The sequence below is a fragment of the Papilio xuthus genome, unplaced genomic scaffold (genome assembly GCF_000836235.2).
Source record: "Papilio xuthus unplaced genomic scaffold, Pxut_1.1 DF825946.1, whole genome shotgun sequence".
In the NCBI taxonomy this organism is placed as follows: Eukaryota; Metazoa; Arthropoda; class Insecta; order Lepidoptera; family Papilionidae; genus Papilio; species Papilio xuthus.
Window position 1 is genome coordinate 3,439,448 of NW_013532703.1, and position 16,194 is coordinate 3,455,641.

General features: G+C 33.1%; 2 protein-coding genes across 3 annotated transcripts; both read left to right on the plus strand.

Annotated features, from left to right (window-relative positions):
• The first annotated feature begins 1,435 nt into the window (after nucleotides 1–1,435).
• On the plus strand, nucleotides 1,436–7,930 carry LOC106124674 (UBX domain-containing protein 4). Of its 2 annotated transcripts, XM_013321581.1 has the most exons (12): nucleotides 1,436–1,705; nucleotides 2,414–2,551; nucleotides 2,681–2,806; nucleotides 3,023–3,235; nucleotides 3,962–4,131; nucleotides 4,460–4,570; nucleotides 4,820–4,849; nucleotides 4,919–5,014; nucleotides 5,105–5,261; nucleotides 5,554–5,681; nucleotides 5,928–6,096; nucleotides 6,759–7,930. In XM_013321581.1, the coding sequence occupies exons 1-12, from the start codon at nucleotides 1,624–1,626 to the stop codon at nucleotides 7,028–7,030; spliced, it is 1,692 nt and encodes a 563-aa protein (XP_013177035.1). In that variant the 5' UTR covers nucleotides 1,436–1,623; the 3' UTR covers nucleotides 7,031–7,930. The 2 variants fall into 2 exon arrangements, with proteins under 2 accessions (XP_013177035.1, XP_013177036.1); XM_013321582.1 differs by lacking the exon at nucleotides 4,820–4,849 and having other exon boundaries at nucleotides 1,451–1,705.
• A 913-nt stretch (nucleotides 7,931–8,843) lies between these two features.
• On the plus strand, nucleotides 8,844–14,870 carry LOC106124162 (uncharacterized). The gene is made up of 4 exons (XM_013320633.1): nucleotides 8,844–9,211; nucleotides 12,663–12,832; nucleotides 14,153–14,291; nucleotides 14,612–14,870. Exons 1-4 carry the CDS (start codon nucleotides 8,911–8,913, stop codon nucleotides 14,734–14,736), a joined length of 735 nt encoding a protein of 244 aa, XP_013176087.1. The 5' UTR covers nucleotides 8,844–8,910; the 3' UTR covers nucleotides 14,737–14,870.
• The last annotated feature ends 1,324 nt before the right edge of the window (nucleotides 14,871–16,194 follow it).

A 16,194-nucleotide genomic window follows, 5' to 3' on the forward strand; every position in this document is an offset into this window, starting at 1 on the left:
ATATGTACAAGCTGTGGGCTTACACAAACTTATAAATAGACAATAAAAGAATAATACTCTTCCATTTGCCCCGCACGGCAGCCGTCGAACGGTGTTCATTTTTAGCTCTCGCAAAGGCGCGAATCCGTCATCACCGCATTTCGCGCCTCATTTCAGTTTTAGGGCGCAATTTTCGTTTCCACTTTCAAAGAGACACTAAAATGTTGCCAGAGCAATAAAGTAAAGTTAGTCGAGCGTAGTGTTGTCAGCTGCACATCTTCGTATACAAATTGGTTAATTGCTGCGTAGGCTATTTATACAAGCACTAAGCCTCTTTTGTGTAAATCATCTTGACGATATATAAACATTGTAAATGAACCAGTTAACAATTTAAGTGTTTATTTTATTCAGGACAATATTTTTTTAATATGTATAAGCGTATTCTTTTGTACTTATTTGGATTGCACACATATTCATGTTTATAAACACTCCATCTATTTATATCTTTAGCTATGATATAAACACAATTAAAAGCGGTGCTTTGTGAGGTGACACGAAGATTTCTAACATGTTATAATTTGTTAAATATAATTTGAAAATATATTTTTTCACGTATAGATTAGTAATATGAGATATTGTACATATTTTGTTGTACTCAAAATTTTTTAACGTCACCTGCGTTAAATGTAATGATTGTGGGACAGAATAGTGCTTTATTCGCTCAGGATTTATGTCGTATGATTTTGACTATGTCACAATTTTTATAGTAGGTATGCAGTTGTGGCGGTGCCAAGCGTTGACAGTTGTTTTACCTATATGTTTACGAAGGAGACAGATAGATGTAAATGTTAGAATAAAAAAATATATTTTTCGCCTAAAATGAATAAATGCACTTAGGTAGCCTTACCCTTGCTTTTCGTTCGATATACATTTTGTTTACCATTTGTTCTTCTACTCAATTTTACTTCTCTGGTTTGTCAATTTTCTTTTTATTTATTTTAATATTGTAACGTTTGTTTGATACAATAATTATTTGAAAGAAGTTTATCGATAAGTGATCACTAAATGATATGAAATATCGTTTTTGGGCATATTATCATGTAGGATACACATTTGAAGTAGAATAACGTACCATGGTCTCCTTAAAAAAATATACGAGTTTTATATTTCTCGACTACTGTCGACATCTTGTGACGGATAGTAAAAACGCAAAGTTTAATATTATCATTCACTGAGTAATCTTACAAGGTCACATGTAGGTAACCAAAGACAAGAAGCGTTTGATAATAGAATTTATTTTGGTCTTGTCAAAGATTTTATCCGTTTGTTCGTAGTTTTTCAATTATTAATATAATTTATCATTGAAAGTAGTAAATAAATGAAAAATTAAATGTGTGTTATTCTTACAGGACCAAATACACCAACGGGGTATACTGAAAATTCATTTTTCGAATAAAAGTGACATTACATGAAATGGAATCAAAAAATGGCAAACACGTCAGTATTGTCAAAATTTGTTGTGTCATGTCTTCATTGTATTATTTTTGTTCTATATCAACATTTGTGAAATTGTGTAAAATATAATACAAATCTAAAAAATAGTTTATAACTGTGCCAGTAAACAATAAAAAAATAGTATTAACTATGCATTGGTACGGGGGAAGTATTGCCGAAGCGGTTGCATTATCAAAACAACGAAATGCAATTTTCGTCGTTTTTGTTGAAGGTACGGTTAGATTTTATGTAAAATCTTAAAATAATCGACGTTGATTCTTTATTTAATGAAATCAATTAAATTTGAAGTTGATCAAAATTGTAACATCTTTAAATCTAATTAGGTTGTTTAAATTATACATATTCGTCGTACTCATGGACTCTAATGATGCAATTACACAATTCTAATACCTCGGTAATTTTACTTATTAACATTACGATATAATTCACTACCTTAGTTTTGCCGAAAGGTAAGCTCCGCCCAATTCGTACAGAAACTATTTGATAAAATATACAAATACGACACTTTATTTTAGTTACATAGTATAGTATAAAGTACTGAGTGATTCTTAAAAAATTTAGTGACAACAAAAATAGAGTTTTATAAACTGCAATATCCTTTGTTCCTATCTATCCTTGTCTAACAAAGATTATAAAAACCAATATAGCATATATCTTATTATACGAAAATATATCTTTCCCATTGTAATAGGTTACAGATTTGTTCAATACATAATGTTTACTTACTTACTCCTCTGGTGCAGTAATCCAAAATAGATCTTGGCTTCCGACACAAGAGATTGCCAAAGTCGCCTGTTTAATTATACATGTTTATTGTTATTTACTGTTGTTGTATTTTTAGATTTAACTTGAAAAAATTAGTGTGTTAGTTTTTTTAAATCTTGACTTATTCTAATGGACAAACATTTTGATCTATAAGGTGACAATGAACAGTCAGCAGAAATGTCTTCAACAATTGACAATGTAGCCGTTGAGAAGAGACTGTCGAATTCTGAAAACTTCCTTGCCATCAAGTTGAAGAGTGGATCAATAAATTACACACATTTTGCACAAATTTGTATCCTTTTTATTTTATTGCAAAATGATTTTATAGATATATTGAAACTTAATAGCTTTATGTTATATTATGTTTGGCATGCATGCAGCAATATATCCTGGTAGATAAATACCCTGACTAAAAAAACAGATCAGTTTGTGCCTGTTCCTTCGCTTTTCTTCATCAATAGAAATGGAACACCATTGGAGGTGGTCTGCGCAGGGGTTGAGGCCCAAAACCTTGCCACAAGGATAGATAGAATAATAGAAGAACATAGTAAGTATAAAACAAAATATGATCTTTACTTGTTGAACATCTAGCATACTTATTAATGTAATGAAAAAATGTAAAATACACCACATTCTTGCCTCCACCTAGACCCGGTCTAGATCACATACTAGCGACGCCCATGGCTGCTAGTTATACTTTAAATGTTCCAATTTTGAAATGTTGCAAACCATATTGATATAAAATTTCTTGTCTCTCTAACAGACAAAGATAAGAAGGGAAATGTCCAACCGTCTACATCTGGACAGAGTCTGAAACAACAGACAGCTAATTTGATACAAGCAGAGGCGGGTAATGCTGGAAATGAGTCGGAAGCTGCACCAACGCCGCAACCAACGCGACCATCCTCTACCGCTAGTTATGAGGCAAAAATAGCAACACCATCAACTTCAGCATCATCAATTGATGCTGAACCAGGTATGTACAAGCAATTACACATATTCTTATATACTTTTAGACATTAATAGTTACAATCCTTTAGAGTGAATGGTGCACTTTCATTACCAAGTCAAGTGTCAGTTTGATTAGTGCATTCACTTGGAGATCTCCGGACCGACCAAGACGCTGACAGGGTACCTTTGTGTAGATTCCCCCCCCCCTGATACCAAATAAAAAAAAGATAAGAAAAGAAATAAGGGGATTGTTATCATCATCATCAGCTCTCTATACATACCCACCGAGGGGCTCGGAGCCTACCCTAAGTTAAGGGTGACTAGGCCATAGTCAACCACGCTAGCCAAGTGCAGGTTGGTTGACTTCACACATATCTTTGAATTTCTTCTCGGATATGTGCAGGTTGCATCACGATGTTTTCCTTCACCGTAAGAACGTCGGATTAATGTACATATGTAAATCGAAAAACACATTGGTACATGGCGGGATTCGAACCCAAGACCTGCAGATTACAAGTCAAGTGCTGAAACCACTGAGCCACCGATGCTCCATATTGATCCTCCGACGCTCCGGATTGTTATACAATGTTTAATATTAGCATATCTATTGAAGCTTTGTTTCTTTTTACAAAATTTAATTTTATTATAGTAGCAATGCATACATTGAACTCAAATCCATTACTCAAGAGTGTAGACAGATTTTCATTTCCAATACATCTCTATTTTTACATCCATACATTGTCTTTGCCAGAGACTTCATCAGGTCCAGCGGCAAAGATCCCCAAGACTGAGTTCCATGAGGTGACCCGTTCAGGTCAGGAGTATGAGGTGGTGTGTGATGGTGACATCTGCGTTAGGAAACCTAAGGAAAAACTAGAGGAGCCCGGACCTAGCACAAAAGATACAACTGCTAACAAACCTGTAAGTATATTTTTTAAAATTCTCTTGAGTGAGGCAAGGTTTTTCATTGAATGGTTGTAGCATTGTGTTGAGTACTGCATACTTTGAAATGTAATTAAAATGTTTTTGGTTTTTCATTTAAATATTTACAATTGTGGTGTTTTTTTACTTTTTACTATGTTAAAATGTACTTTAGCTGTCAAGCAGTTTGAATAATTAGAAAGAGTAAGGTTTTGTTCAATTTATATTCACACAGTCATGGAAATATTGTATGCATAGATTTATTAGCCTACAAAAAACTACTATTAGGTTATTCTATGCATTATGTTGAGACTTTAATATACAACAGGAAACTCCCGCCCCAACCCCAGTGAGTCCTGCCAGTTCTGACGAGAAAGTGGAGCGAGCCAAGGAGCTTATAGAGGCTGTGAAGAAGGAGAAATTGGAAAAAGAGAAAGAGGTAGTTATGTGACATATTTATAATAATATTCATGCATTTAACCCATATAAGGTAGTTAGAGATCTTCTCTGACTATTCTGGCACTTGTCTGCTGCTGTATGTGATTTCCTGTATTAGGATGCTATCTAATAAGAGGCTAATGTTGTATATATATTTATGTTTCTATGTACATTTCTTTGTGATCCAGGCGTCAAACTAACTGCTTGTTAGTTTAATAATTAACGATTATTGTTTTTTTTTTATACAAAGGAGAGGCAAACAAGCAGCGGGAACACCGAGGTGATTATTGATGAACATAGCTTTTGATAATTAAGTTATAAGTGTTAATTAAGTTATATGACATTATAGTTGGAGAAGCAGAAAGAGTTGGAACGTCGCGCACTCGGCCAGGGCGTGGCTGAGCTGAAGAAATGGCAGGCAGATCAAGAACTGAAACAATTGCAGGTACTTTGACACTGATATAAGAGTAAAAGTGATGTTTTTTTTCTGAATATAGTTTTAACCTTAACAAATGAATACTTGATGAATGTTTAGGAGGAGCGTAAACGTGAGAAGCTGGAGAACAATCTAGCTCGACAGCGTATTCTGGAGCAGATAGCACAGGATCGTGCGGAGAGGCGCGCTCGCGACCAGCCGTCCCCGCAGGCCCCGCAGCCGCCGCACACCTCGCAGCCCCCGCCCCCGACCTCTAGTTAGTGCCTTTTAAACTAATAAAAGCAATATATCACATTTTACGAATTGCTAACAACTTTATGACAGGCGCGTCAATGCAATTTCGATTTTTTTTATTTTAACCATTCAGTCAGATAGTTTCAAGTTACATCGATTTACATCGATTCGAGGCCGCGTGTAGGTTAACGTTTTTAGTTTTTATCGTTAATCTTTTATATTAATTAGATAATCCTTTAAATATGGAACAATAACATTTGTGAACTTTCGTCAATTTACTACCAGGTCATTGTGTAATTTAATTTATCTATAAGCCGTAGGCGATGGCGGGTCACGTGCGCGCGTGCAGTTCAAGATGGCGGACGGCAACGCGCACACAGCGCACTTTGATGTCGACACTACGCTGCTCGAGCTCCGGCGATATGTCGCCACCAATTTACAAGTAATATGTTTTAGATAGTATCAATATAGTGTACTAGTTATACCATTTCATTTGATACCCATATAAAGGCGATGATAAAAATATTTAATTTTTTTATCCAACATAATTTGTATTAGCGGCCTTTATACAGAGGCAAATTATCTTGGATTTTTTTTTATTTTTAAAATAATCACAGTAAAGTTCATAGTCTTAATTGTGTTAAGACTTCCTTTTTAGATTTTTTAATGATTTTTTTGCATTCATTAGTTGCGTCAGTCGGAGTTCTCCCTGTGGACGGCGTTCCCACGTCAGGAATTGACAGAGGAGGGGTCCACGCTGCGTCAGCTGCGGCTCGCGCCCTCCGCCGCGCTGCTCGTGCTGCCTCGTCGCGTGCCAGCCACCATCGCCACGCCTTCTACATTCTCTAACATTATCTGTAAGTGACTTTAGTCCCCTTATAAGAAAAGTTTTGGAAATGAAATGGATTTTACGGAGGAGGACTTGAAAGGGGAAATATCATCTCTCTGTGCGTCCACTCCTCCGTCGATTAAAGTTAGGGAACGCAGTTGCAATTGCGGATGTCTATAGGCAGCTATTGCTTCACTATTTCGATGAATACAGGAGGCCAATTGCTCGTTCGCCAACATATTATATGAAAAAGATGTGGGAGATCTGTAAATTTGACAATTGTTTTTTTTTTTAAGGAAAATAAAACTCGTCATTGTTTATTCATAACTTAATTGAATCTATTATTTTACCCAAAGAATTGTGTTATTTCATGTTAAGGTAGTCTTCTTACATATAGTTTTACTAGTTAAGGAGTTAAGGCAACATTGAATACTGTGAATTTAGTGTGTTTAAATAAAGATTTTTAATATTAATTTTATGGATTATTCAATAATTTTCTTCCTTGAAATTAATATTTAGTAGGAGTAACTTGTTATGTAGATGGAATATATCTCACTCATATTTTAAGATTTCCAATTACATTAATAATTAGAAATATGATAATTACAATAATATCTGTCACTTTTTAATTATGTAACATATATTAAATTGACTGTATGTATATAATAAGAAAATTTATCATTTGTACAGCATTCTTGACGCAACTGTTCACATCGCTGATACTGGAGCCATCGCAGCAGTTGTACGCGTGGCTGCGCGCCCGCATCGCCCCCGCCACCCCGCCGCCCGCACGCGCCCGCGCCCGCGCCTCCCCCGCACCCAGCCCCGCCGCGCCCGCACCCCCGCAACCCCCGCACGTGCCCAGCGTTCGTCGCCGCGGCAACATACACCGTCTCGCCGGCGACGCCAACAACGATGACGACAACAACACTTGGAATGGAAACTCCACGCAGCAGATGTAACTGCATAATTTATTCATATTTATTATATTTGTAAGGTGTTTCGGGACCCTGCTATTTTATTTCATTCCAAATCACTGCAAAATAATATGAATATGACGTCATAGTTCGTCAAAGCACACAAAATAGTAGCATCAACAGCGATCGAATCTTAGCACTATGACGTCATAGCTTGTACATTCAGGCACACAATTTATTAAGCACATTGTCTTAGTGTAGATTCGAAATCAGCTACTAAGTATCATGTTATTGTGTACGCATGTTTTCCTGTCCTTCATGTTTTATTATTTTTATTCCCTCACAAAAACACATTAAACTTGTTATTCCGCTAATGCTTTTAATGTAAAATTATATGTATAAATGTCTATTTATTATAAATTATTCTAATTAGAAATATATCAAATTTTATGTGTATGCATTTACGCAAACAATTATATTTCCTTTTAAAAACTTCTTAATCAAAAATTTTGCTTAATGAAATGTACAGTACTAGATATTTAAATTGGCACGTAATTCAGAACAGTACACTTGTTTCTGACGTGCCAACTCTGTTGGGTACTTTTCTTAATATCAATGTAAAATTATAATTATAAAGAATGCTTTACAAGTTCCTTTGCTAATAATAAAAAAAAGTATATAATCATATAAAAATAATAACGATATGAATAATTATTGTATCACTTTTAAAAGTGACGTAGACATTAAAATCTAGTCTAATTTCTAGCCATTTTTAAATGTGCTCTTCGGAAACTTTGATGTCGTCATAAATCACTTATATTAATCAATGACGTAGTGATATCACATTGAAATAAATAGCACCTGTTTCTAGAATAGTTATAAACTATTTGTAACTTTCACGTTGTTTATTCGTGAATAAATGTAAAATAAATATGTTATATGTAATTGTTTTGTTTTATTAACCTATTTTATTATTACACTAGCTGTCGCCCGTGACTCCGTACGCGCCGTATTAAAAAAAAAACATAATGAGTATCCCATCTGTTCTAGAGTATGTTCTATATGTATGCCAAATTTCATCGAGATCCTTTCAGCCGTTCTAGAGTTACATTCAAACATCCATCCATCTAAACATTAGCATTTATAATATTAATAAGATTAACAGTCGCCCGCGACTTCGTCCGCCAAGAATATCTATTGTTTCAGCAGCGTAAAATTCTTAAGGACGTTAGATAAAAATTAAGTTATTTCTAAATTGATTTATCTAACAGTAAGATGCAGCGGTTAGTTTTACTTTCCGTTAACTAGCTCCATTGTTCTCTGACGTAATTTGCGTCGCGTCGCAGCTGCGATTTAAATTGGACGAGTTGACAAACGCGCGTTAACCTTTAATCAGTTGCGTGTGTACATTTAAACGTGGATTTACACTGCCGAAAACTATAGACAAAAAATAATCATCATTCATACGCTTAAAAAAAAATTAGAGAACAAAAGTCCTTAGAAATAGAAATGCATTTGAAATTTAAATGAACGATTTTTGTTTTCAAAACAATACAAATAACTTTTCTACAATTCTTAGCATGAACATCTTGTAGAATCGATTTGCATACATATTGTGTTTTGTAAGTGGAGACTTTCCTAATTTTCCTATTTTTGAAAAGCCAAATAGTTACAAAGAAGTCATTTTAAACATCTTTACGTGAATTAGCTTAAAGCGCGCGTAAACGGAACACGAATATCAATGAAAAGCGAAAGTTATTGCCTGAATTGAACACAGGTCTGAGTACGAGAGAAAGAAGAAATGGCACGGCAGCCATTTACCGCCATCTTCACGTCAGTTTTGTGGTAACGTTCGAAGAGAGATGACGTACGTTCACATTTAAAAAATTGTGATTAATATTTAAAAGTATAGTGAAATAAATAAAATGATGGATTTAAAAGAAATAATAAAGTGGTTTATACCTTGTTTTCACATATTGCTAATTAATAAAACAGGACGAACAAATATTTATTTGACTTTCGTGTGTTTGTTTTTAATTTCCAACACGCGACCCGGTTACGGGGCAAAAGTTAATAGCATTAGTGACACACAAATTAGTTTTAATAACATAAATAAAAATGATAATAATTTAATTGTTAATAGTAACATTTCTACAGCAAACCAAAGTGAATATTTTCCTAACAAAAATGTGGAGCAGCGTGCAATTACATCAGATAATTCTATTGGTATGTCATTTTTCCTATTGCTTTATCCTTTTTCTATTGGTCAAAGGATGTTATTTACTGAAGACTATCTTACTAATATTATGAATGCAAAAGTTTAAATGTTTCCAAGATATAGAAGGTAAATAGGTATATCCTGTCCGGAATAACTGATCTCGCCGAAATTCGCGTAGACGGATTCGTGGGCGACAGCTAGTTATTCAATAAATAAACAATTATTTGTTCGAAATCCGAATGCGTTAACAGTTTAAAAAAAGGTAGGACAAGAAAAGTTTGGTGCGGTGTGAAGTCGTTGAGTGTCTTGATTCTTAAATCTTAAAGACTTATTGACTAATTTGACTAGTAACAACACGTACAACTAGACTATACTTACTATAACTTTTTGATATATGGTGTCGGGTTTGAATGCCGCCATTAGACTATGTTCGTAAATCGCATTTTTGCCAAAACCCAAGAATAACAAAAATCTATAATACTAATATTTTAATATGTTTAAAAAGTTATAGATGCGATATTCCAATATTAAGTATTTTTATTAACTTTAGAAAGCATAAAAAGCAATTAACATTCTCGTAAGTTCATTTTCTAAATAACTTACGTGATTTTCAAACGTAATTGTTATGGCACGTTTATTAACGTTATCACTTGTACCAATCATATTACTTTCTCTTGGCTGTAATCAGCAACATAAAATTCTGGGCTCCATATATTTCAATTTGAATTGTAACTAAAGCAAATATCTATAACATTGTAGGTACGTTCCATCAGTTTCCTAAACACTTCCGAATGTAAAAAATAAAGGTAAATTTAAATGTATTTTTTAGAACTCTCGAAAAATTTCTAACGGATTATCCAACTATTATCATGAACAATGAGGGATAAAAATTTCTTGAGTTTTTGCATAAATTTAATGAATAGTATAGTTGAAAATGTAAGATAATTTTACAAATTTTAAACTAAAGTTAATTTTGACGTGAAAATATGTTCATATTAATCGTAGTACTCTTGAAATTATTATGCAGAAATTGTTTGTTTCTTAAAATGTTAGCGAAATAATTCCTGATTTTCCTGCTATAGTCATTTCTAAAATAAAATACCGAGGTCATGTAGAATATCAGCTGTTACAGAAAGGTAATTAGGAATGCAAACAACGAAACAATTACCGGAAAATGAGGAGAAATCGATCCGAATCGAAGTTAGTATCTTACTTCGCGATAGTTAAGTTTGATTTTTACTTTATTTCTTATTTATTTTTATACTGTATAAACAATGTTTAGTTTTGTAAATATGATATTACTGTCATACGGGAATACATACAATATTTTTTATCTGTTATATAGATATTGTACAGATATAAGGGTTCAGTCTTCGTCAGTAAACTGCTCTGACTGTCATTAAATTTGAAAATTCTCAGTCTCACGTCTTGTAAATTTTTAATCATAGAATGAAAAACAATATGCATTGTCACTGTCAAATAACATTTACAGCAATTTCCTTTGAAATGTTTAGCTTCTAAGTCAGACTTTTTTGTGTTATTTTCATAACTATTGTCTTAAAAAGAACTAAGATGTTTATCACTTCTAGAATTTAAATAATACAATTTGGAAGTAAAGAAATCGAGGACGCACGCGGTCTGCGGTTTTCGCAACATTTCCCGTGTCCGGTGTACAAATTGCGCATAACTTACGAGATATTGTTTAATTTACTTGTCCGCTTCAAGTGCGTTATTGCCATGTTTTTTTTTAATTTAAATGGCTAAATAAAATAAAAATACCGACACACTCTATGATAATCATTATTAATAGTTAACTTTAATAAATTAGCTGACGAATGTTAATAGATTTACCTTCAGTTTCTAAATCAAATATCCCCGTTTAAATCATATTGTTATCTCAGTTTTGTCAAATAATCTGACAGGGATGACGATATGATTTATACAGAGATTTTGGTCTCAGAAAATAACGGTTGACCGTTACAAAATGATTTATGGTCTTGTAAGTAACGGAAGGAATAGCGGTAATTCATATTAGACACATAATTCATGTTTCTATCTTGTGATAAAAGGTCTTGTTTCAGTCATCTCTATCTTGGGACGGTTTTATGCAATAAATAAGCAACAAAGATTGGTTCGATTTTCAAAAAATAATTTAATATCATCGTAACTTAATCTTAACCTATGACTAATGAAATTCAATCTATATAAAAATATAGAAATATAGAAAGTAAAAAGCACATGATATAGTTATATACTCTCTAATCAATCAAAATTGATACGTTAGAATTTATTTAAACTAATATCTATCTTACTAATATTATAAATGTAAATGGTTAGATGTATGGATTGGATGTTTGTTCGAAGTATTTCAAGAACGGCTGCATGGATGTCACTGAAATTTGGCATTAGTGTAGAACATAGCCTAGAAGAACACATAGCCTACTAATTATGATTTTTAAATTCGATTCAAAATTAAAGCTAGTTTTATATGTTTTAAATACTACGTATATTCTATGAAGTCGCAGCGTTCATAAAAAATCTTTAACCGCGGGTTTCAGAGACCAAAATCCCCGTTTAAAATATATGGTTATCTCTGTGCTGTCAACGATAATGACATGGATGATATGTATATGGAGATTTTGGTCTCAGGAGCCAACGGTAAGTGTAATGTTCATTTCTCATACAATGTTTACATGCAGTCATGATACAATGATATGAGGAGTATAAGCCTCAGTAATGTCAGCGAATAACTTGTTTGTTTCTCGCAAAAACTTCGGAAGTGGGTCTGTTCCGATGCTGGTTGTTCGTCACACATTAGGATGCGATTTCACAACGCATCGAGGTTAACTAGTTTCGTGTTTTCATTTTTAGCTATCATAGATATAATAAAAAAAAATTAACTCGTACGCGCCCTGTATATTTGATAACTTAATCGTGTGCATACAAAACATCTTTATAATATAAAAAAAACAATGTAAGTTGAAGGTAGACCACATGACGTAGGTCAAGGAGAATAAATATTATATTATATCACTAGCTGTCGCCAGCGGCGCTGCGCGCGGGATTAATGTAATTAACTACGAGACATTTTTTTCTTACAGACTATATGCCACATCTATGCCAAACTTTAGCAAGATATATGCAGCCATTCTGTAGATACGTTCTAAAAAACATCCATTCATTCAAACATTCGCATTTATAATATTAGTAAGATAAAATTTTCAAGGTTGATCAAAGTTTGATCATGCAATACAAAAGTTTATGGACTGGGTTTAGAATCAAAAAGTACCACTCTGCAATCCTAGATTGTGCGTAATTGTTAGGCGGAACTGTCTGTCCATAAAAGTTTTCATCCACTCATTCTGTTTGGAAAATATAGATAAAAATATAATATATAAATTATTGTATACATATAGACTATGGTTACAGTAAAAAAAAATAAAGTTGTATTAATAGCAGGGCGCACGTTCGGGCGGCCGTTCAAGAAAATGGCAGCCGCTTTGATACCGCTGGTGTTCCAGATGGGCGCGGCGGCGACCTGGGCCGTGGTAGCCGCGCTTGTAGGCATCAAGACACTCGGCGTCACACTAATCATTTTGAAGCTTCTGCTCATCGCCGGTGCTGTAAAGGTATACTAAGTTGACATCATCTAGATTTTTATTTAATGTTTGTTACCGACAGATACGGAACCTTTTTACACGTTTTTATTCATAATTATTATATTTTTGTATTTAGAACTTTATATGTTTTTTCTTCCTTTTTCTCTATATTTAAAACCATCAGTTGTAAATATATTCTGTAACAGCGCGTGCTTTTCTCTTTATTTCTAATAATTCTAGTTTATATTTTCATTTTATCTTTTTATTATATAATATAATATTCCAAAAGTCATCCTAATCCAAACGCTCTTTCCAACCTCACATTTTCCGTCGTCTTTAATGTTTAAATGTACCATTGTAACTATGGTAACTCCAATTAGAATAATACAGAACAGTCATTCTTTCTTTTATTACCGTTAGCAAAGATACTTAGTTCGTATGACTAGAAACGCTATAAACTAGATTTGATATACAATTTCTTTACTAATGTTCTTTTTTGCTTTCTTATAAAACTTACAAATGTTTATTACTAAAGAAACTAGTGCTTGATTGTTATTTAATTGTAAATGGATCGATATAGTAAATACTCAGACATTTAACATAATACACATATAGACAGGACATTACGAACCAAAACATACGATGACAAAGTTATACCACGTACAATTCAATATGATAAAATTTCAACGATCGAAAGAAATTTCTTGTAATGTCCGGTCTATAACTACTATTATATTTGAAGCTCTATGCAACTAGCATTGGCTTAGTTGTAATCCAAAGTTACGGTAAAATAAATTCTATTGTCGTCAGAATAGCCGTATTGGTTAAATGACGTCACTACGGTCGATGTATGCTGATTGAGTGAAAGTAACTTTCTATAGGGCTGTGCAGACAAGGATGTAAGATGTTACATTCTTTGGTGAAAAAAAGATAAAAAACGGTGACGTTTGACGTAAAACCTTCAAGGTTAAGATACTATTTGGTGAATACAATTTATTAGAATGAACGCAGTGATATTGACCTCAAAATTCTAACTGTTGAATTACAAACGTAATGTTGTCTCCTTTTTTTAATGAAAATAAGAGAGATGATGTTCTTATAAGATTGCTATAACAGTGGTAACCTACGGTATAAGGACGCAGATTTATTGAAGTGAAAGGTGTGCGTAGTTGTAACTTGATACATTCTCATTTCATAATTGGCCTGTTTCTATGTCACATTCTTTTACTTAGAAAGAAAAATAATACTATAATTTCTATTTGCGTATTATAAATAATGGGTCCGTATAGCAGCTTTTTTTAGAACTACCATGGATAAGGAAATAATGGATGTAATCTTTTGACATTTCAGATTGGGGCTCTGTTCGGTCATAAGGGACACCACTCCAGCGGCTGGGAGCCTTCGCCTCACGCGCCACAGAAGGAAATACATCTGCATATCCACAATGGTCAACATGGACATACCGGCCCTGATGAACACATACCTTTTTGTAAGGAATTTTTATATTAAAATAACGCCATCTAGTGGTTCAGATTCATAAGTTTAGTCTCGTCAAATGATTTGCTAGGCTTATTACGAAATTTTATAACAACGCCATCTTTTGTCTAGTTGTACAACTGCGAATGTCTAAAGCTGTCACATATTACGTATGTGAAATAAAGTCCTGCATCTTGAAATCTGCAAATTGGGTTACAAATTTCTTATAGCGCCATCTTTTATTAAGCATAGGAAATAGAAAACTACAGTTTTGTTCACATCAATCTATTAGTTGTAAAATAGAGGGCGCTGTAATGTTTTTTTTATTTGCAGCGTCGTGGAGCAGAGAAGGAACTCAAAGTCCGTCAGATACGAAACAAATCGATGTTGTCTACGAACCCTACGTCGCTGGACCTCAGACGATAAGTACGCCTTATGGAAATTATGTAAAAATTTGATTAATTGGTAAAAAAGTTAAAAAAAGTATTATTATTATTATAATTTAGGTATACTGCTTCAAAATTCCAAGTAATTTTTAATAGACTCATTTTCAGCAGTTGCTTGTATTCGTAAATACCCTAAAAGTATATTGTTTTTTGCTAATTGGAGCAAATTTAAACTTCAAAGTTGTACTGCGTACAATTGTACATTTCTGTACTTTAGTTTTTGTACATAAAATTATTTATTGCATAGATTAATTAAAACTTAGTTAAGTTTAAAAACCAAATATTTAATATCTTCTATTTTTAAAAAATGTGTTTCATTTAAGCAGCTGATGCTTTATCTGTCCCAATAGTTTCTGTAATCCCAATCAAATTAATCTTCATCCCTTCACTAAACTTCTCCATTTTCCTATAATGCTAAAGCAATATTGTCTGCACCTTTTTAACGTGGACGTTAGATGGCGTTCTAATTAATACGATTTTCATGTTATTCTGCATGCGTAGTAATGTGTTAAAAATTAAATATAATTTATTTCACTATTTATTCCAGAATGATTAAAATTATTATTAGTAATGTTCTATATTAAATAAGTAATTATTGATTAGATTTGTGTTTTAAAATTTATATCTTACTTACATTATAAATGCGAAAGTTTTGATGGATGGATGTATGAATGAATTTTTGTTAGAAGATATCTGCGGTACAGCTCAATGGATATTGATGAAATTTTGCTGAAATCTAGAGCATAGTCTAGAACACATAAGCGACTAAAAACTTTTAATTCCGCGCGGACCAAGTCACGCGCGACTGCTTATAACTAATTACTATAAATCTAGCATAGAGTGCTGGTTTTTTATATATATTTACATATACTTGTATTAGAGTAAATTAAAAAAAAACTTTATCGATTGATTTTTTGAACTAATCGTGCGGATTTATTTCATTCGCGTATGTTTTCTGTAAAATAACTGTTCGTAATGTAATTCTTGTATAATCGAGCTGTTAGCCTTGACACAACAGTTATTTTAACCTTCTCTCAGTTAATTAATATCTTCGTTAACGATGTATTTATCTATAGGTTTCCAATAAACAGTTTTATCTTATCTGTTGCATCTTGACAGTATTCAGGCAAAAGACTTAAATAATTTTCTATGATTTTATTCTGGAAATTCAATAAGTATCTTCTGAAGTGGAAAATTACTTAACGTTATTATTAAAACATTTTCCTTATACGATAAAATTTATTAGATGCTTGTTCTCGATTTACTAGATGAATGTAGGGATGCAACGTGACACTTCGGAAAATAATACAAATCGGATGTCACTTCATCGTAAATTTAGTTTAATCACAGAAAGAATAGGATTTAAATCCTATTTATTTACTATATGCGAAACCGTCCGCGCGGAATTAAAAATAAAATTTAATAAGTAGCCTATGAGTTCTTTCAGACTATGCCAAGTTTCAGCAAGAT